The sequence below is a fragment of the Lepus europaeus genome, chromosome 12 (genome assembly GCF_033115175.1).
Source record: "Lepus europaeus isolate LE1 chromosome 12, mLepTim1.pri, whole genome shotgun sequence".
Classification (NCBI taxonomy): Eukaryota; Metazoa; Chordata; class Mammalia; order Lagomorpha; family Leporidae; genus Lepus; species Lepus europaeus.
In genome coordinates, this window is record NC_084838.1 from 59,661,022 (window position 1) to 59,681,570 (window position 20,549).

At 44.2% G+C, this 20,549-nt stretch overlaps 1 protein-coding gene across 1 annotated transcript in view; it reads right to left on the reverse strand.

The window, feature by feature from the left end:
* Positions 1-20,241, reverse strand: part of CCDC171 (coiled-coil domain containing 171) — a 378,568-nt gene extending 358,327 nt beyond the window's left edge. Inside the window, exons 1-4 of the mRNA XM_062208207.1 lie at positions 20,016-20,241; positions 18,677-18,730; positions 18,156-18,392; positions 10,906-11,062 (exon numbers count right to left, since the gene is read on the reverse strand). Coding sequence (XP_062064191.1) covers positions 10,906-10,949 — 44 coding nt within the window. The 5' untranslated portion in view covers positions 10,950-11,062; positions 18,156-18,392; positions 18,677-18,730; positions 20,016-20,241. The remainder of the gene's footprint in view (positions 1-10,905; positions 11,063-18,155; positions 18,393-18,676; positions 18,731-20,015) is intronic.
* Positions 20,242-20,549: the final 308 nt, after the last annotated feature.

A 20,549-nucleotide genomic window follows, 5' to 3' on the forward strand; every position in this document is an offset into this window, starting at 1 on the left:
ATCTAGGGAGTTAACCAGTGGATGGGAGACCTCTTTCTCTTTCTCTCTCTCTCTCTCTCTCTCTCTCTCTCTGCCTCTCCTTCTCTCTGTATGTAACTCTGACTTTCAAGTAAATAAATAAATCTTTAAAAAAAAAAAAAAAGCTATTACACTCTAGTATAAGATATCCATTGCTACAGTTAGGTAGAAATGCAAAGCAGTTGTATTATCAGTGAAAAACCACTGGCCTCTGAGAAATCACTATACAACTGTCCAATCATAGCACAGCTGGAAAGTTACAGAAGAGACTGAATTTTTTTACATAAATATATTTTACTGACTACAAATGTAATGTAATGCATATTTCAAAAAGAAAAGGTGTTGGGCCAGCACTGTGACGTAGCAGGTAGGGCCGCCATCTACAGTGCTGGCATCCCATATGGGCACTGGTTCAAGTCCTGGCTGCTCCAATTCCAGTCCAGCTCTCTGATATGGCCTGTGAAGGTAGTGAAAGATAGCCCAAGTCCTTGAGCCCCTGCATCCGCATTGGAGCCCCGCGTTGGAGACCCTGAAGAAGCTCCTGGCTTTGGATCGGCCCAGCTCCAGCCATTGAGGCCATCTAGTGAGTGAACCAGCAGACGGAAGATCTCTCTCTCTCTGCCTCTGCATCTCTGTAACCCTTTCAAATAAATAAATATTAAAAAAGTATAAATCAAAGAATATAGATTCTATATAGATTATAGATTCTTCTTTTAAAATGGCAGACTAAAGCACTGTATTCTGTCCCCCACCAGGAAACATTAAAGTAACAGCAAACAGAATTTAGAGGTATATATCCATAAGGAGAACAGCACAGACGATGAGATCATGGCAATAAACAAGTGGAAGGGGGAAGGAAGGTAGACAGGTGGTAACTGATTTACCCAAGACAGTTACATTCAAAACCAGTGGTAGGGAAAAGCAACCTAATTTACACCCCAGCCTCCAAGAAGCCCAGTGATTTGAAATGAGGGTGAGAGCAGAACAGAAAACAGAATTGGTTAAAAGTCTGCCAATAAAATAATTAGGTTCTCTGATCCTCTACACCACACACCACACATTGGGTCACCTGGCTAGCCCCCAGTGTGGCAGAACACTAGGAAAGCCTTATTCTTTGCAGAGCACAAAACAAAAGATCTCTGGGGGCCGGCACCGCATGCGGTATCAGTATCCTGTATGAACACCAGCTCAAGTCCCAGCTGCTCCTCTTCTGATCCAGCTTCCACTTAATGCACCTGGGAAAGTAGTAGAAGACAGCCCAAGTACTGGGGCCCCTGAAACCATATGGGAGACCCAGAAGAAGCTCCCAACTCCTGGCTTCCGATCAGCTCTGGCTGTTGTGGTCATTTGGGCAGTGAACCTGTGGATGGAAGATCTCTCTGTTCCTTCTTCCCCATAAATAAATAAATCTTTAAATTAAAAACAACAACCAAAAGAATGGGAAAAAATATATGCAAATTATGCAACTGTTAAAGCATTAATAACCAGAATCTACAAAGAAATCAAGAAACTCCACAACAACAAACCAAACAACCCACTTAAGAGATGGGCCAAGGACCTAAGTAGACATTTTCCAAAAGAGGAAATCCAAATGGCCAACAGACACATGAAAAAAATGTTCAGGATCACTAGCAATCAGGGAAATGCAAATCAAAACCACAATGAGGTTTCACCTCATCCCAGTTAGAATGGCTTACATACAGAAATCTACCAACAACAGATGCTGGCGAGGATGTGGGGGAAAAGGCACACTAATCCACTGCTGGTGGGAATGCACACTGGTAAAGCCACTGTGGAAGTCAGTTTGGAGATTCCTCAGAAACCTGAATATAACCCTACCATACAACCCAGCCATCCCACTCCTTGGAAGTTACCCAAAGGAAATTAAATTGGCAAATAAAAGAGCTGTCTGCGCCTCAATGTTTATTGCAGCTCAATTCACAATAGCTAAGACATGGAATCAACCTAAATGCTCATCTACAGAAGACTGGATTAAAAAATTATGGGATATATACTCTATAGAATACTATACAGCAGTTTAAAAAAAAAAAAAAAGAAATCCGGTCATTTGCAACAAAACGGAGGAATCTGGAAAACATCATGCTGAATGAAATAAGCCAGTCCCAAAGAGACAAATATCATATGTTCTCCCTGATTGGTGACAACTAACTGAGCACCTAAAAGGAAACCTGTAAAGTGAAATGGACACTATGAGAAACAATGACTTGATCAGCCTTTGTCCTGACTGTCGAGGAACAACTTACTATTCTATTCCTTTTAGTATTTTTCTTTTGTTCTACTTAATACCATTGGTTGAACTCTTTAATTAACACACAATTATTCTTAGGTGTTTAAATTTAACTGAAAAGTGATCCCTGTTAAATGTTAGAAATAAGAGAGGGAGGAGATGTACAGTTTGGCACTTGCTCACACGGACTTATCTCTAATGGTAGAGCTAGAAACGTGCCAGGAGATTCCAATTCAATCCCATCAAGGTGGCACGTACCAATGCCATCTCACTAGTCAAAGTGATCAGTTTCAGTTCATGACTGATCATGATGATAGGTCTAAGAGTCAAAGGTATCACATAAACAAGACTGGTGTCTGCTAATAATAACTGATAGAATTAAAAAGGAGAGAATGATCCAACGTGGGAAGCAGGATACACAGCAGACTCATAGAATGACAAAGCCCTAAACAGCACTCTGGCCTCGGATCCTAAAAAGCCCATGAGAGTTTCTCAGACATGGAAAGCCAAGACACTCTGGCCAGGAAAAAAAAAAAAAAAAGACCTAAATGAAAGATCTCTGTGAGTGAGATCCCAGCAGAAAGAACAGGCCATCAAAGAAGGAGGTACCTTTCTCTGAAGGGAGGAGAGAACTTCCACTTTGATTATGGCCTTGTCTAAATAAGATTCGAGTTTGTGAACTCAAGAGGCTTCCATAGCCTTGGCAGCTCATGACAAGAGCCTTGGGTGATTACTGACGTCATGAATAAGAGTGTCAATTGTTAAATCAACAAAGGGAGTCACTATGCACTTACTCCCCAGGTAGGATCTCTGTCCTTAATGTGTTGTACTATGCGAATTAACGGTAAAACTACTACTCAAACAGTACTTTATCTGTGTGGGTGCAAACTGTTGAAATCTTAGTATATACTAAGCTGATCTTCTGTATATAGATAATTGAAAATGAATCTTGATGAGAATGGGATGGGAGAGGGAGTGGGAGATGGGATGGTTGCGGGTGGGAGGGAGGTTATGGGGGGAAAAAGCTGCTATAATTCAAAAGTTGTACTTTGGAAATTTATATTTATTAACTAAAAGTTGAAAAAAAAAAAAACAGAGGACCTCTGGATAGACATTTGATACAAATGAGCTATGTGTTCCATACTTAAAACAAGAGGCTTGAGTAAAAAAATTATATTATGAGTGACAGTACTAGCCTTTTTGTTTCAATTTTATTTATTTATTTGAGAGACAGAGTTCCCATGTGCTGGTATACTTCATCTTTTTGGGTGGGAGGAGGTCAGGAGCTGAAAACTCAATCCATGTGTATTGCAGAAACTCAACTACTTGAACCATCACCCCTGGTTCCCATAGTCTGCATTAGCAGGAAACTGTAATCAGGAGCTGATGCCAGCACTCAAACCCAGGCACTCTGATGTGGGACACAGGTTATCGTTAACCATTAAGCAAAACACCTGCAACCCTAGTCATTTAATACCACTTGTCTGACAGGACAAAGGCAGCCAAGCAGAGACTGGAAGTCTCTTCATTGGTTCCCTGGAGAATCTAACCAGCCAGGTGTAAAAAAAAAAAAAAAAAAAACACCTCAAGATACTGTCACCAGGGGTTCTCCAGCAAAACAACTTAACCATATCCCCTGCCAAACAGGCCACAAACACAGTGCCTCACACATTCAGAGTCACCTTTTTTTAGCAGACAGACCAGGAACACCAGAAACCTAGGTAATAAGGTAATTTACTGGGGGAAAGAACAGTCTTATCAATAAATGGGGCTAAAACAACAGTTTATCCACATGCAAAATATTAATTTAGACTTTCACCTCACTACACACAAAACATAACTTAAAATGGAGCACGGAGCTGGCATTTAGCATAGAGATTAAGATGCTGCTTGGAGCGTGTGTAACCCCTAACAGTGTGTCTCAGTTCAAGTCCTATTTCCATTTCCAATTCCAGTTTCCCGTTTTTCTATACTGGGATGTAGCAGGTGAGGGCTCAAGTAACAAAGTCTCGGCTGCTCACATGTGAGAACTGAATTGAGTTCCAGACTCCAGATTTTTTGTTTTTTTAAGATTTTATTTATTTATATATTTGAAAGTCAGAGCATTACACAGAGAGAAGAGAGGCAGAGAGAGAGAGAGAGGTCTTCCATCCGATGGTTTACTCCCCAATTTGCTGCAGCAGCGTGAATCCAAAGCCAGGAGCCAGGAGCTTCCTTCAGGTCTCCCGCGTGGGTGCAGGGGCCCAAGGACTTGGGGCCATCTTTTACTGCTTTCAGCCGGGACTAGAACCAGTGTCCATAAGGGATGCCAGCCCTTCGGTCAAGGCGTTAACCCACTGCACTACAGCGCCGGTCCCAAGACTCCTGGTTTTAGCCCGGCCCAGTCCTGGATACTGGGCATTTGGAGTTGAATCAGCAGATGGGAAAGCTCCCTGTGTCTTTAAGTTTATTCCATATTTTAAGTGCTAAAATTTAACACTTTTTTTCAAAGATTTATTTATTTGAAAGTCAGAATTACATACAGAAAGTAGGAGAAGCAGAGAGAGGTCTTCCATCTGCTGGCTCACTCCCCAGTTGGCCACAGTGGCCAGAGCTGCAACAATCTGAAGCCAGGAGCCAGGAGCCTCTTCCGGGTCTCCCATGCAGGTGCAGGAGCCCAAGCACTTGAGACATCCTCCACTGCTTTCCCAGGCCATAGCAGAGAGCTGGACTGGAAGTGAAGCAGCCAGGTCTCAAACCAGCACCCACATGAGATGCCAGCACTACAGCCAGCAGCTCCACCCACTACGCCACAGCATTGGCCCCAAAATTTAATAATTTTTAACATTCTGCCACATTCACTTCATATGTAGATATTATATTCATACATATATATTAATTTTTCTTGAAAACAGAAATATTAATATCACAAAATGAGGGCTTCATGGCAATAATCATAATGTAGACAAAGGTATATTGTCACATACAAAGTATAATTCAGTGAGGCAATATTTATAAATATCTATCAAATGATATGACAGCCATCAAGCCATATCAGAAAGACAAATATTACATTTTCTCTTATTTGTGTCTGCCTTCTCCTTCTGTCTCCCTTTCAAAACAATAAAGTAAACCAAAAAAATGTTTTAAAATGCAGCACAGACTTGAACATAAGACCTAACATTATAAAACTTCTAGAAGAAAACATAGAAATGTCTTCAGGACCTTATGTTAATCAGACATTTCTTTTTTTTTTAATCAGACATTATTAGACATAAAACTGAAAACACAATCCACATAGGAAAAGAACTGCTTAACTGGACTTCCTCAAAGTTAAAAACTTTTGTACTTCCATATACATATTAAGAAAATAATGTGCCAAGCCACTGAATGGGAGGAAACATTTGCAAATCATAAACCCAATAATGGACTTAAACCCAAAATATGTAAAGACTTCTTACAGCTCAATAACAAGAAAACAACCCCCTTTAAAAATAAACAGGGGCAAGCATTGTGGTAGATCAAGTTAAGCCACTGCCTGGGATAACTGTGTCCCACATTGGAGTGCCGAGTTCAAGTCTTAGTTACTCCACACTTCCCCTCCAGCTTCCTGCCAATGTGCCTAGGAGGCATCAGATGACAACCCAAATGGTTGGGTCCCTGCCACTCACAAGAGAGACGCTGATGGAGTTTTGGCTCCTGGTTGATGCAGGCAGCTGAGGAGTGAAACAGCTGATAAAAGAGCGCGCTCTCTCTCTCTCTCTCTCTTCCCACCCCCTTTTCTGTTGCTCTGCCTTTCAAATAAATAAATTTTTAAACAAACAAAAAACTTGAAGAGAAGTTTCATCAAAGAAGATATATGAATGGCCATGAGGCATATGCAAGGGTGCTTTTTTTCATTAATCATTAAGAAAATTCAAATTAAAACCACAAAAACATGGCCAGCGCCGCGGCTCACTAGGCTAATCCTCTGCCTGCGGCGCCGGCACCCCAGGTTCTAGTCCCAGATGGGGTGCCAGATTCTGTCCCGGTTGCTCCTCTTCCAGTCCAGCCCTCTGCTGTGGCCCGGGAAGGCAGTGGAGGATGGTCCAGGTCCTTGGGCCCTGCACCCGCATGGGAGACCAGGAGGAAGCACCTGGCTCCTGGCTTCGGATCGGCGCAGCACACCGGCTGCAACGTGCTGGCTGTAGCGGCCATTTGGGGGGTGAACCAACAGAAAAGGAAGACCTTTCTCTGTGTCTCTCTCTCTCTCACTGTCTAACTCTGCTCTGCCTGTCAAAGAAAAAAAAAAAAAAAACACAAAAATGTACCACTTCATAGTCCCTACAACAGCTAAAATCAAAAATCAGATATAATAACAAATGTGGGGCTGGCACTGTGGCGTAGTGGGCTAGGCCTCTGCCTACAGTGCCAGTATCCTATATGGATGCCAGCTCCTCTTCCAGTCCAGCTCTCTGTTATGGCCTGGAAGAGCAGTAAAAGATGGCCCACTCCCATCTAGGGCATGAACCAGCAGATAGAAGACCTTTCTCTCTGTCTCCCTCTCTCTCTCTATCTGCAACTCTCTCTCAAATAGATAAATAAAATCTTTTTTAAAAATGCTAGCCAAGATATAGAAATAAAACAGTCATATATTGCTGGTGAGAATGTAAAATCGTCCAGTCACTTTGAAACACAATTTGGCTGATTCTGAAAACCTTTAATATAAGTTTACCGAGGCAGGCGCTATGGTACAGTGGGTTAAAGCCCAGACCTGCAGCACTGGCATCCCACATGGGCACCAGTTGAGTCCTGGCTGCTCCACTTCTGATCCAGCTCCCTGCTAATGTGCCTGGGAAAGCAGTGGAGGATGGCCCAAGTCCCTGGGCCCCTGCACTCACATGGGAGACCAGGAAGAAGCTCCTGGCTCCTGGCTTTGAATCAGCTCAGCTCCAGCTGTTGCAGCCACTTAGTGAACCAGTGGATGGAAGACCTCTCTCTCTCTCTCTGTCTCTTACCTCTCTCTGCAACTCCTTCAAATAAATAAATCTTAAAAAAAAAAAAAAAAAAAAAAAAAAAGTTTACCATATGATGCAACAATGCTACTCCCAAGAACCTACCTGAAATATAAATATGCATATCAACACAAAGACTTACATGCAAATATTCAGAACAGCATTATTAATAGTAGCCAAAAAGTGGCAACAACTGGACAACAAATGGACACCAACTGATGAATGGGAAAACAAAATATGGTATAACATACAATGGAATACTATTCATCAATAAAAACACAAAGTATGATATACACTGCGACATGATAAACCTCAAGAATATGCACAGTGAAAGAAGTCAGACACAAAAACTAAATATTGCATGATTCCATTTATATGAGTTGTTCAAAAAAGGCAAATATGGCCGGCGCCATGGCTTAACAGGCTAATCCTCCGCCTTGCGGCGCTAGCACACCAGGTTCTAGTCCCGGTTGGGGCGCCGGATTCTGTCCCGGTTGCCCCTCTTTCAGGCCAGCTCTCTGCTATGGCCCGGGAAGGCAGTGGCGGATGGCCCAAGTCCTTGGGCCCTGCACCCGCATGGGAGACCAGGAGAAGCACCTGGCTCCTGGCTTCGGATCAGTGCGATGCGCCGGCCGCAGCGGCCATTGGAGGGTGAACCAACGGCAAAAAGAAAGACCTTTCTCTCTGTCTCTATCTCACTATCCACTCTGCCTGTAAAAAAAAAAAAAAAAAAAAAAAAAAAGGCAAATATGTAGAAACAGAGAGTAGACTAGTGGTAAGTAGAACTTAGATTTATCCAGTTTCTAAAATTATGAAGAGTAACTGGGCCATTAAAACTTATGATGAATATTGATTTTTCCTACATATTGAAAAATCAGAATACTGTTAAATATTATTTTAAGTTTAAATATATACCTATATGATATATTAATATCTTCATTTTTAAAATTCTCAACAAATATTTACAGAAATGTTGTCAATAGATAACTCTAAGTGATAGAAAAAAGTGGTTTTATTGTTTTGCTCTTTTGCATTTTTAATTAATCATTTATTTATTGGAGAGGCACAGAGACAGAAAAAGACATACAGCCGGACAGCGCTCAGATCCTCTAGTTCACTTCCCAAATGTTTGCAGAAGCCAGGAGCCCAGAACTCAATCCTGGGTCTCCCACATGAGTGGAATTGACAGCAGGCCAGGACTCAAACGCAGACATGCCCAACTGGCAGCTTAACCAGTAGGCCACATACTCACCCCTCATATTTTCAAAATTTTTTAATTTGCCTATACATATATACGTTTATTTTTATGTATGTATGAATGTGTACAAATAGAATATCAGAACAAGAAGGAAATCTGAAAATCCTTTATTCAGCAGTTTTTAAGGTGATGGCAGAAAACAAATTGATGATGCTTTATCTTGCCCCTTCCAACATTTGAAAAAACTAAGCAGAGAAAAAAGTTTATAATTTACTTATGCCCCACCTTGCTCCAGAAAGGATTTAAAAATATCTTCCAAAAGAAGCGTAGGTACCATTTGTATAGCAAATCCCACTCAAAAGTACGTGTTAGTCATGGTACTTGACACACCCACACATCCTTGCTGAAAAGGCAGTATAAATCAATCCTTCTCAAACTAAATGTGAGGAAAGACTGTGTCCACCCCACCCCAACGATGCTTCTTTAAAAAAAAAAAAAAAAGGTAAAAACAGATTTTATTTATTTATTTGATATGCAGAGTTACAGAGAAGTGGGGAGACAAAGAGAAAGGTCTTCCATCTGCTGGTTCACTCCCAAAAAGCTGAGCCATTCCAAACCCAGGAACTAGGAGCTTCTTCCAGATCTCCCATGCAGGTGCAGCGTCCCAAGCACCTGGGCCACCTTCCACTGCTTTCCCAGGCCATAAGCAGAGAGCTGGATCAGAAGAGGAGCAGCCAGGATACGAATGGGTGATCATATGGGATGCTGCTACCGCAGGCAGAGGCTTAGCCTACTACACCACAGTGCCGGCCCCAGTGATGCTTCTTTAAAACATTTTTTAAATGGATTATTTTTAAAACAGATTACAGGGGCTGGCATTGAGGCATATAAAGTTAAGCCTCCACCTGTAGTGCCTGCAACCCATATCGGTACCAGTTCGAGTCCCAGCTGCTCCACTTCCAATCCAGCTCTCTGCTTATGTCTTGGGAAAGCACTGGAAAATGACCCAAGTGCTTGGGGCACAGCACCTATGTGGGAGACCTGAAAGAAGCTCCTGGTTCCTGGCTTCAGTCTGGCTCAGACCCAGCCATTGTAGTCACTTGGGGAGTAAACCAACAGATTGAAGATCTCTCTCTTTTTCAAATAAATAAATAAATCTTTTTTTAAAATACATAGAACACAACCATAAATGTCTAATTTCTAGATTCAGCAGACAGAAAATTACTATTATATTATAATATAAACTTCTAAACATTTACTTTCAATTTCTATACTTATTTCTTTGTAAACCACACTTAGGAAACAATGCACTCTCCTCCTAACTGGCCCAATTTCACATTATGGACTCCAACCACAGAGAAGAATGAACTAAGCTAGGCACTTCACCCAAAGGCAGAAACCAATGGGACAAAAAAGATGAGCAACAGCAATTAGATGCTTCCTCTTGAAAAGTAAACTGAGACACCAATAAAGGAACAGCTCACAACAGAAGCTAGGAATTAGAGCCGTGGCAATGAAGAAAGAAGGGGTAAAGTAGAGCCACAGAAGTATGGAGAAACAAAGTGAACAAATACAAATATGAATAAGCAGAAATACAAGGAAAAAATCCAGAACAGTACAAAAGAATAAGCAAGACTCCAGTGACAGGAGAAATTTCAGACTATGAACTTTTGTGGTCCAAGTTAAAAAGGAACAGGCTACAAGGTGGTCCAGGCTACAAGGTGGTCCAGGCTACAAGGTCGGCAGGAATCTCCTGAAGTTTCTAGATCCAGCGCCATCTTATGAGATATCATTCCTGCCCCTCCAGTCCCATGAAATTTCTACTTCCCATGAATATTCTCATGAATATTCTTTTTTTTTTTTTTTTTTTGACAGGCAGAGTGGACAGTGAGAGAGAGAGACAGAGAGAAAGGTCTTCCTTTCATGCCCCAATGGCCACTGCGGCCAGCGCGCTGCGGCTGGTGCACCACGGCTGATCCGAAGCCAGGAGCCAGGTGCTTCTCCTGGTCTCCCATGCGGGTGCAGGGCCCAAGAACTTGGGCCATCCTCCACTGCACTCCCGGGCCACAGCAGAGAACTGGACTAGAAGAAGAGCAACCAGGAGAGAATCCGGCACCCCGACCGGGACTAGAACCCAGTGTGCCGGGGCCGCAGGTGGAGGATTAGCCTATTGAGCCGCGGCGCCGGCCTCCATGAATATTCTTAAAATTAGCCCCACTGTGAGAGCAGGAAGAAGGTCCTGGCTCCTGGCTTTGGACTGGCCCAGCTCCGGCCCTTGGTGGTCACTTGGAGAGTGAACCAGCAGATAGAAGATCTTTTTCTCTCTCTTTGCCTCTGCCTCTGTAACTCTGCCTTTAAAATAAATAATAAACCTTTTAAAAAAAAATTAGTCCCACTAATCACTTAAAATTCCCTGGTCCTTGCAAACAAAAACATTTTTTAACTAAAGAAAAAGAATAGAGGATTACCTTTGGGTATCACCAGTGGGATTACTCGAAGTGTTTAAATTCATGATAATTCTTCCAGCTCTTTCAAAAACCCCACTGTTACTTAATTATAAACTTCTTTATTGATGATCAGAATTGTCCAAGATGTCTGTGAGTCTCAGGTTAGATGGACAGAACTCTGTTAAGAGAGTAAAAAATATGACAGCAATTATATGCTTGAATTCTGAGAGAATGTGATTGACCTATTTGTATTTTTTAAATTATAACAAATACATAGTTCTAAAATGCTATAGGAGCCAGCACTGCAGAGCAGTGGACTAAGCCACTGCTTGTGACACCAGCATCCTATATTGGAGTGCCAATTCAAGTCCAGACCCCTCTGCTTCTGATTCAGCTTCCCACTAATGCACCTGGGAAGACAGCAGACAATGGTCCAAGTGCTTGGGCTCCAGCCACCCACATGGGAGATCCAAATGAAGTTCCAACCTCCTGGTTTTGGCCTGGCCCACCGCTGGCCATTGCAGCCATCTGGAGAGTGAATCAGAGATTGGAAGATCTGTTTTTCCCTTTCTCTGTCACTCTGCCTTTCAAATAAATAATTAATTAATTAATTAATTAAATGATGATATGCGAGGTGGGGCTCCAATCAAAAAGGAAACAAAGTTGCTAAGCCTTCACTCGACAAGGCCGCTAAGCCTTTGCTCGAGTTTGCCACACTTCTACATCCCAGTGACTCAGTGTTTCCAACAATCCAAGATGGCCCCCAGGGGGAGGTACCTAGCCTGACAGGAGACTTCCGTATTTGTGAACAGTATGTGTCCTCGGCTGTGATAGGCCCTTGAGGGCGTGCCCGGCTCGTGTCCTGCCTTACCTTTCTGCTGGTTGGCTCAGTTCCCTTGTGCCCTGAACAGCCCCCTTTCTGTGTCTATAAAAGCTCTTCCCCCTCCCCCCCCCCCACCCAATATAGTTGAGAACCCTGTTGCGCCCTGGGCGATGACTGATCTCCCGGCTCTGGTGTGGTTCCTTTGCCGCCGACACTCATCATCCCGCTCGGCCCCTGAGCTCCCCAGGCTGGCCCTGAGGAGCTCTATCAGACCTGCTGCCCCATGACGGGCAGCAATGATAAGGCTTTCTTTCAAAAAGCATTAGAGGATCAGTCATTTAACCTAGTAGTTAAGATATTAGTTAGGACACCAATTCTCACATCACAGTACCCAGGTTCAATTCCAGGCTCTAGCTCCTCACTCCAGCTTCCTGCTAATACAGACCCTGAGAAGCAGCAGTGATGGCTCACACAATCAAGTCCCTGCCACCCACATGGAACACTGGGATTGAGCTCCAAGCTCCTGTTTGCCACCTGGCCCAGCACCAGCCATTGCAGGCATTTGGGCAGTGAACCAGTGGATGCGAGCACTTGTACTTGCTCTTGCTTGTGCTGGCACCCTCTCTTTTCTTCTCTCTCAAATTTTTTAGAAAGGATTAGACATAAAAAGGACAAAATGTTAAAATGATGTTGCTTCTTGTAACAAGGTAATGATTGAAGAATTTGATTATTTTAACTTCTCAAATGACAAGAAATATTACCATAAGATAGTCACCAGGAGTGGGCATTTAGCATAACAGTTAAGACACTAGTTGGGGCACCTGTGTCCTGAATTGTAGTATCTGAGTTCAATATCAGGTTCCAGCTCCTGATTCTAGCTTCCTTCCTGGAGGCAGCAGTGATGATCAAGTAACTGAGTTCCTACAGCCCACATGGGAGAACTGGTTTAAATTCCTGACTCCTAGATTCAGCCAGGTCTACCTCTAGCCATTGCAGGCACGTGGGAAGTGAACCAGCACATGAGAGTTTGTCTGTTTCTGTCTCTTTAAAAAAAAATTAAAAGATGCTTCATAAATTTGAAAAAGGAATATGTATGCTGTCTCCAGGGCACAGCATTCAGTATGAAACAAAGTAAAATCAGGAATATTTTTAGATTTGTCAGTGAGAGTTTAATTTATTTACTTGAAAGGTAGAATCTATTCATTCACTCCCCAAATGGCCAAAATGTCTGGGCTGTGCCAACACAAAGCCAGGAGCCTGGAACTCCATCTGGGTCTCCCATGTGGGAGGCAGAGGCTCAAACACTCAGCATTAGCAGGGCTGGAGCAGCCAGGACTAGCGTCCATATGGGATGCTGCTGTCACCGTGCCACAACACTGGCCCTAAACCCCATGCTAATGTTCAATCTGTTACTTACTACAAACCAAAAGACCATGGCAAAGCAGATGCAATGCTGGCCTTGAACAAGCTTGAAAATGTTCATGAAAAGTTAAAAAAGAAAAAAAGAAAAAGTTGAGTAACACAAAGGTACCCATACAATAGGAAAATAGGTTTTCATACCACCTCTTATGTGTATATCTTTTATCAAGTCTCTTTTTTTCTGTAATTTAATTCTCTACTAATTTAAATGATAAATTTTGTAAAAATCCTATCTAAAGCACCTATATACAGAAATCAACACCAAGAGCAGTATTTAACCCCCCGTCTCCCTCTATAAGCCAGCACCGTAGCATAGTGGGTTAAACCGCTGGCATCCCATATGGGTGCTGGTTCAAGTTCTGGCTGCTCCACTTCCAATCCAGCTCCCTGCTAATGATCTGTGAAGGCAGTACCCAAGTACTTGGGCCCCTGCATCCACATGGGAGACCCGGAGGAAGCTCCTGGCTCCTGGCTTCAGATCGGCTCAGCTCTGGCCGTCGTGGCCATATGGGAAGTGAACCAGCGGATGGAAGATTCTCTCCCCCCACCCCAACTCTGCCTTTCAAATAAGTTAATTAAAAAAACAATTAAGAGGCCAAGTAGTTACAAAACTTGCCCAGGAGTAATCAAGGTGTCTACAGAGAAAAGCAAAGAGAAACAATAAGGCTGACAGAAACCCCAAGAGTCAACAGATATTTAATACAAGCCAATGTGAGAGCAGCAGATGAACGTGGGAGAGACCTGCTCATTCCCGGACTGAAACACACGTATAAAGGTGAGAAACCCATTAATGGGCTGGTATAGCAGCTGCCCTGTCAATGCCCCCTTCCTGGACAGAGGCCCAAACTAAAGAAACTGCTAGGGACAGGATCAAAATTGAGCAGAATAGGAAAAATAATGACAAAATTGGAGATGGCCCAGACCAAAATGGAGGAGGAAACAGCATCAGATCTCAGAAAAAAGTCCCCAGAGGCTGGCACTGTGGCATAGCAGGTAAAGCCTCTACCTGAGGTGCCAGCATCCTATATGGGCTAAAGCTCAAGTCCAGGCAGCTCCACTTCCAATCCAGCTCCCTGCTGATAGCCTGGGAAAGCAGTAGAAGACAGCCCAAGTGCTTGGGTCCCTGCACCCATGTGAGAGACCAGAAGAAGCTCCTGGCTCCAGGCTTAGGATCAGCCCAGCTCCGGCAGTTGCAGCCATTTGGATAGTGAACCAGCAGGTGGAAGACCTTTCTCTCTATCTATCTTTCTCTCCCTCTCTCTTTCTGTAACTCTGCCTCTCAAAGAAATAAATAAATCTTAAAAAAAAAAAAAGTCCCCATAGTGTTTCACACAAAAAAAACAATTTAACACAGGATTAAATTGTTAGAAAAGGTTTACTCAATCATGCCTCATTCACAAAGTTCATACAAACTAATCATCCAAAAAACAAACAAACAAACAAAAAAACAGAAAAGTAATGGGGTCAAAACCCACATAAAGTTAATACAGGAAAAAAAGAGTGTGGGACATAAAAGAATCCTAGAAATGAAAGTATGCCCCTAAAACAGAGGAAAATTATAACTCACTGTTTCAGAATGAACCAAAAGACATTTTTAAAATGGTTTAAGATATGAAAGAACATGAACCAGAACTAGAAAAACTCAGGAATGAGGTTAACAGGGACCAGAAACAATTATAAAGAAAGAAAAATAATTTGAGCAATGAAGGCTAAATTAAAGGGGATGATAAGAGCAAACAGATACGACCAAAAAAAGTCTTAAAAAGACACAGTAATGGGGTCAGGCAGTGTGCCGCAGCAGGTTAACACCCTGGCCTGAAGCACTGGCATCCCATATGGGCACCGGTTTGAGATCCAGCTGCGCCACTTCTAATCCAGCTCTCTACTATGGCCTGGGAAAATAGTAGAAGATGGCCCAAGTCCTTGGGCCCCTGCACCCACATAGGAGACCCAGAAGAGGCTCTTGGCTCCTGGGTTCGGATCAGCGCAGCTCCGTCCGTTGTGGCCAACTGGGGTGTGAACCATCGGATGGAAGACCTCTCTCTCTCTGCCTCTCCTCTTTCTGTGTAACTCAGACTTTCAAATAAATAAATAAATCTTTTAAAAAAAAAAAAAAAGACACAGCAAATGAAAGAGAAAAATATTAAACAAAACCTGAAAAAAGAGATCAAAAGGACTGAAGACAAAACACTAAAGACAAGCAAAGACTAGCCAACATGAGGCTAACAGAGGTCCCTGAATAAGAACATTAAAGCAAACAAATGGAATAAACAATAAATACTGTAATTCAAGAAAACATTTTTGAAACATAACAGTGTACATTTTAAAAAAGTAAACCAAGGACCTGAGAATTTGATCCAGCAAAATCAATAGCAATAACTTTAAAGAAAATTTGTACTCAAATGTTCATAACAGCCAAAAAGTCAAAATGATCTAAATTTCTATCAACTAATCAATGACTAAATTAGGGGGAATATCATTCAGTCATAAAAAAGGAATGAAGTAGTGATACATGCCACATAGATAAACCTTGAAAACATTGTACTAAGTGAAAGAAGCCAGACACAAAAAGCCACAGATAGGGAAAGAGCTTGTCATAGTAGTTAAGCCACCACACTGGATACCCATATCCCACGTTGGAGTTCCTGGGTTAAAGTTCCAGCTCCACTCCTGATTCCAGCTTCTTGCTAATGCACACCCTAAGCAGCAGCAGGTGATGGCTCAAGTGGTCGATTCCTTACCACCTACAAGGAAGATGCAGATTGAATTTCTGGTTCCCAGGCATTTGAGGAATGAATAAATGGATGGGTTTGTTCATTCTTTCTCTCCCTATCTCTCTCTGCGAAAGAAAATAAATGAAACCAGAATATCTTATTTTAAAGCCACATGTAAGTACCACCCAATAATATGAAATTCCCAAAAAGGCAAATTTATGAAAACAAAAAGTAGGTTCACAGTTGCCAGCAGGTGAGAGAGAAGCTGGGTCTTACTGCTAATAGGTACAAATTTTGTTTTTAGAGGTGATGCAAATGTTCCTGAATTAGACAAGCATTACAGTTGTACAATGTAGTGAATATACTAAAACATCTAACTGTGTACTTTATTTTTTTTTCAACAGGCAGAGTTAGACAGTGAGAGAGAGAGACAGAGATAAAGGTCTTCCTTCTGTGGGTTCACCCCCCAAATGACCGCTACGGCCTGAGCTACGCCAATCTGAAGCCAGGAGCTAGGTGCTTCTTCCTGGTCTCCCATGCAGGGATGCAGGGGCCCAAGCACTTGGCCATCCTCCACTGCCTTCCCGGGCCACAGCAGAGAGCTGGACTGGAAGAGGAGCAACCAGAACAGAATCTAGCGCCCTGACCGAGACTAGAACCCGGGGTGCCGGCGCCGCAGGTGGAGGATTAGCCTAGTGAGCCGGGGCGCCGGTCTAACTGTATAGCTTAAAATGGTAAATTCTATGTTATGTGAATTGTATCTCAAATTTTAAAATTCAACATATGGGGCCAGCGCTCTGGTGTAGCAGGTTAATGCCCTGGCCTGAAGCGCCGGCATCCCATATGGGTGCCGGTTCAAGAACCATCCGCTCCTCTTCCCATCCAGCTCTCTACTATGGCCTGGGAAAGCAGTAAAAGATGTCCCAAGTCCTTGGGCACCTGCACCTGCATGGGAGACCCAGAAGAAGCTCCTGGCTCCTGGATTCGAATCGGTGCAGCTCCTGCTGTTGCGGCCATCTAGGGGGGTGAACCAACAGAAGGAAGACCTCTCTCTGCCTCTCTGCTCTCTGTGTAACTCTGACTTTCGAATAAAGCGTGGTGCGCTGGCCGCAGCATGCCGGCCGCGACAGTCATTGGAGGGTGAACCAACGGCAAAGGAAGACCTTTCTCTCTGTCTCTCTCTCACTGTCCACTCTGCCTGTCTAAAAAATAAAAAAATTTAAAAAATAAAAAAATAAAAAACTCAACATAAACAAATCCTACCTAAGGTCTCCCTTAGAGGCCAGCGTTGTGGCACAGCAGGTTAAGCTGCCACTTGTAATGCAGGCATCACATAGGAGTGCCCATTCAAGTCCTGACTGCTCCGCTTCCAATTCAACTCTCTGCTAATGAGCCTGGGAAAGCAGTAAAGATGGCCCAAAATTGGGCCGATGCTAACCATGTGGGAGCCTCCTGACTTCAGCCTGCCCCAGCCCTGGTATTTGGGGCCATTAGGGGAGTGACCCAGTAGATGGAGGATTTCTCTGTAACTCCACATTTCAAAGAAATTAATCTTTTTTTTTTTTTTTATGTGACAGAGTTATAGACAGTGAGAGAGACAGAAAGGTCTTCTTCCATTGGTTCACTCCCCAAATGGCTGCTACAGCAGGAACTGCGCCGGTCTGAAGCCAGGAGCCAGGTGCTTCTTCCTGGTCTCCCATGTGGGTGCAGGGGCCCAAGCACTTGGGCCATCCTCCACTGCCCTCCCAGGCCACAGCAGATCGCTGGACTGGAAGAGGAGCAACTGGGACTAGAACCCGGCGCCCATATGGGATGCTGGCGCTGCAGCCAGAGGATTAACCAAGTGAGCCATGGTGCCGGCCCCAAAATTAAATAAATCTTTAAAAAAATAAAACAGGGGGCCAGCATTGCGACATAGCAGGTAAAGCCACAGCATGCAACACTGGATCCTATATGAGTAGTGGTGGTCTGATAAAGCAGCAGAAGATGGCCCACGTGCTTGGGGCCTGCCACCCACATGGAAAACCTGGATGAAACTCATGGCTCCAACCTGGCCCAGCCCTGGCTATTATGGCCATTTGCGGAGCGAATGAGTAGATGAAAGCTCGCTCGCTCGCTCTCTATTTCCTTTTAACTCTGACTTACAAATAAATAAATAAGTAAACTCTTGGTTGATACCCAAGAATATGCTTTCTAAAAATAATAATAAATTGAGTCTTAAATACATTTAGTCATTTACCAAAAGTCACATTTGTAGAAAGTGACAGAGTCTGGATTGATACCCAAGTTGATTGACTCCAGAGCTTGCCATGTACCTTATTACTGGCCTTCAAGACAAGGCTCACCCCAGCCAGGGAGCACGAAAGACCTCCCTTCTCAGGGAAGCACTTCTGCTCCCTGCTGCTGATTCCTCAGACACAGATCATTCATCCCCATGTCCCAACAGCAAATCAGGGTCTTCTGGACAAAAGATTACTCGGATCTTCAGTGGACACTCAATCTGGATGGGAACTTTTTCACAGGCTCGGGACAAAAACCAGGCCATTCAGTCGCTGTGGTGGATAAAGGCAAGGTTTAAGTCAGCTTTTTATGTTGATGGATTTTTTTCATTTAAACATCTCCATTTCTGAATTGAGAGTATTCTTACCATTCCTACTAAAATAGATAATGGAATATTACCTGCATATTTCTTCAATAAGAAGCTCTTTAAAAAAATAGATAGTAGGGAAATTCGGGCCACAAAACCAAGGATCTGGACATCTTGAAAGGAAGTACTAGCCAGAAAACAATTCTGCTTTAAGAGTTCAGAGCCACAGCTGGTACAACATTTTCCTACCTCATATTTGAGTCCTTCAGTCTGCATCCAAAATGTGCTCATCTCTCAGTATGTCTGCACAAATGGGAGGAAAAGGGATGGACAAGTGGATGGAAAATAAGAACTACTATTACTGAGCATTTACTATGGGCCACATGCTGAGTTGAGCATCCCTGATCTCTTTAATCCTTCCAATAAACCTAGATGACTACTGTGCACAGCTTACAAATGAGAAAGCAGGCGTTTTGTAAACGCTGAGTAAATTAGGACACTCAGTGGGAAAATTAGAATTCCGGCCCCTACACGGCTGACTCCAGAATCCACCCTCTTTCACTAGGTACTGCTATCTTCATTAGTAATAGCACAGGTGTTGGGAGTCTGTCTGTCCTTATATGTTTCACCTTCACTGGGGATGTTTGAGTCTCTCATCAAAGCAAGATCAACACAGAGGATTAGACAATCAAAAAATGTCAGAAGTAAATGAAACTTCAGGATCCAAGCCAATACGCTTATCTGACAGATAAGAAACTTAAGCTTAAGGCTACCTGATTTGCCTGAGATCCAAACATAGAAAACCATTCCTTCACCTCTCCTCTTAGCAGGTTTGTTTTCCTCTGCCCTTCGTGGAAACCCATGTTCCTTTCCAGCTTACCACTGTTTTGTTGCACTGTTAGGACAAGTGACAAAAAGGTAGGTTCTTTTCTTCAAAGTTATGAGAACTATAAAAACCCTGATGGGTAATGGAATAGAGTTAGGTACCAACTCTTTCTAATAAATAAATGCTATTGGAATAACATAGAAACGAACGAATATGTATTTCCCTGGTATAATTAGCATAATGGAGTAAACATTCAAAAGGAGGCGCCACTTGTGCAGAGAATTTACAGCTCTGGGAAAACTCGCAGCTGACTCTTCCAAGTCTCTCAGAGTCCTTAAGTACAAGCTGCAGAAGACAGTCTAGCACAACTCTAGTTACCAAACATTTAGGGCGTCTAGCATTAAAAAGAGGAGGAGAAAAACGTGGCCTTTGTCCCCGGAGGGCTTACTAATTCTGGGGCGGGGGGGGGGGACTACACGCTGAAGTTGTAAACCCAAGAAGCTCCAAGCCCGGGCCGTCTGGTCCCCAGCCAGCCCTCAGGGTACTGCGGCTGCGTCTCAGCCTCCGATGCTGCAGCATCCTCGCCCCGCTGGGCGGAGACACCGTGCCTGGAAAGCTGGCGGTGCGTCCCCGCTGGCGACCCTAACAGCCCTAGGCTGACTCGAGGACTCCCACAGCCCTCCCTGCAGCCCCTACACCGCTCCGCTCCAAATCGCTCCTCCCCAACTCGTTCTCCTCGAAGTCTCCACACCCTTCGGTTACCTCAGGGGTCTCGCCTGGTCCAGACCGCACACCCAAGCTGCCCAGGGGCAGAAGGGGGTCCGGGCAGCCCTCGCGTATCAGGGGTAGGAGCAAAAATTGTGGAACCCGACGGACTCTAGGACCCGAGGAGCAGGAACGAACAGCACAGGGGGACTGGAGGGGACTAGCCCCTTGGAGAAGTTTACAACCGCCACTTCCGGGGGCTGGGCAGAAGCGGCGGCTGCCGTCTCAGACCTCCGCAGACTTTCGCAGGCGTCGCCGGCCCCGCCCCGGCCCCGCCCCGACCCCGCCCCGACCCCGCCCCGCTCCCACCGGCCCCAGCCGTCCCCTTTCCTCCCGCAGCCCTCACCCCCGCGTCTCCGAGATACGTACTCAAAGTACGCCGGGCTCCGATTGGCGGAGCCCGCCCGCGAAGCTGCGCGCCCTCGCTGGGGGGCCGAGCCGACGCATGCGCCGTCTCCGGGACGCGGCGCGTTCGCGGCCGAGCGCGCGCATGCGCGCTGCCGTTCCAGACGTTCCGCCTCGCCTTGCGAG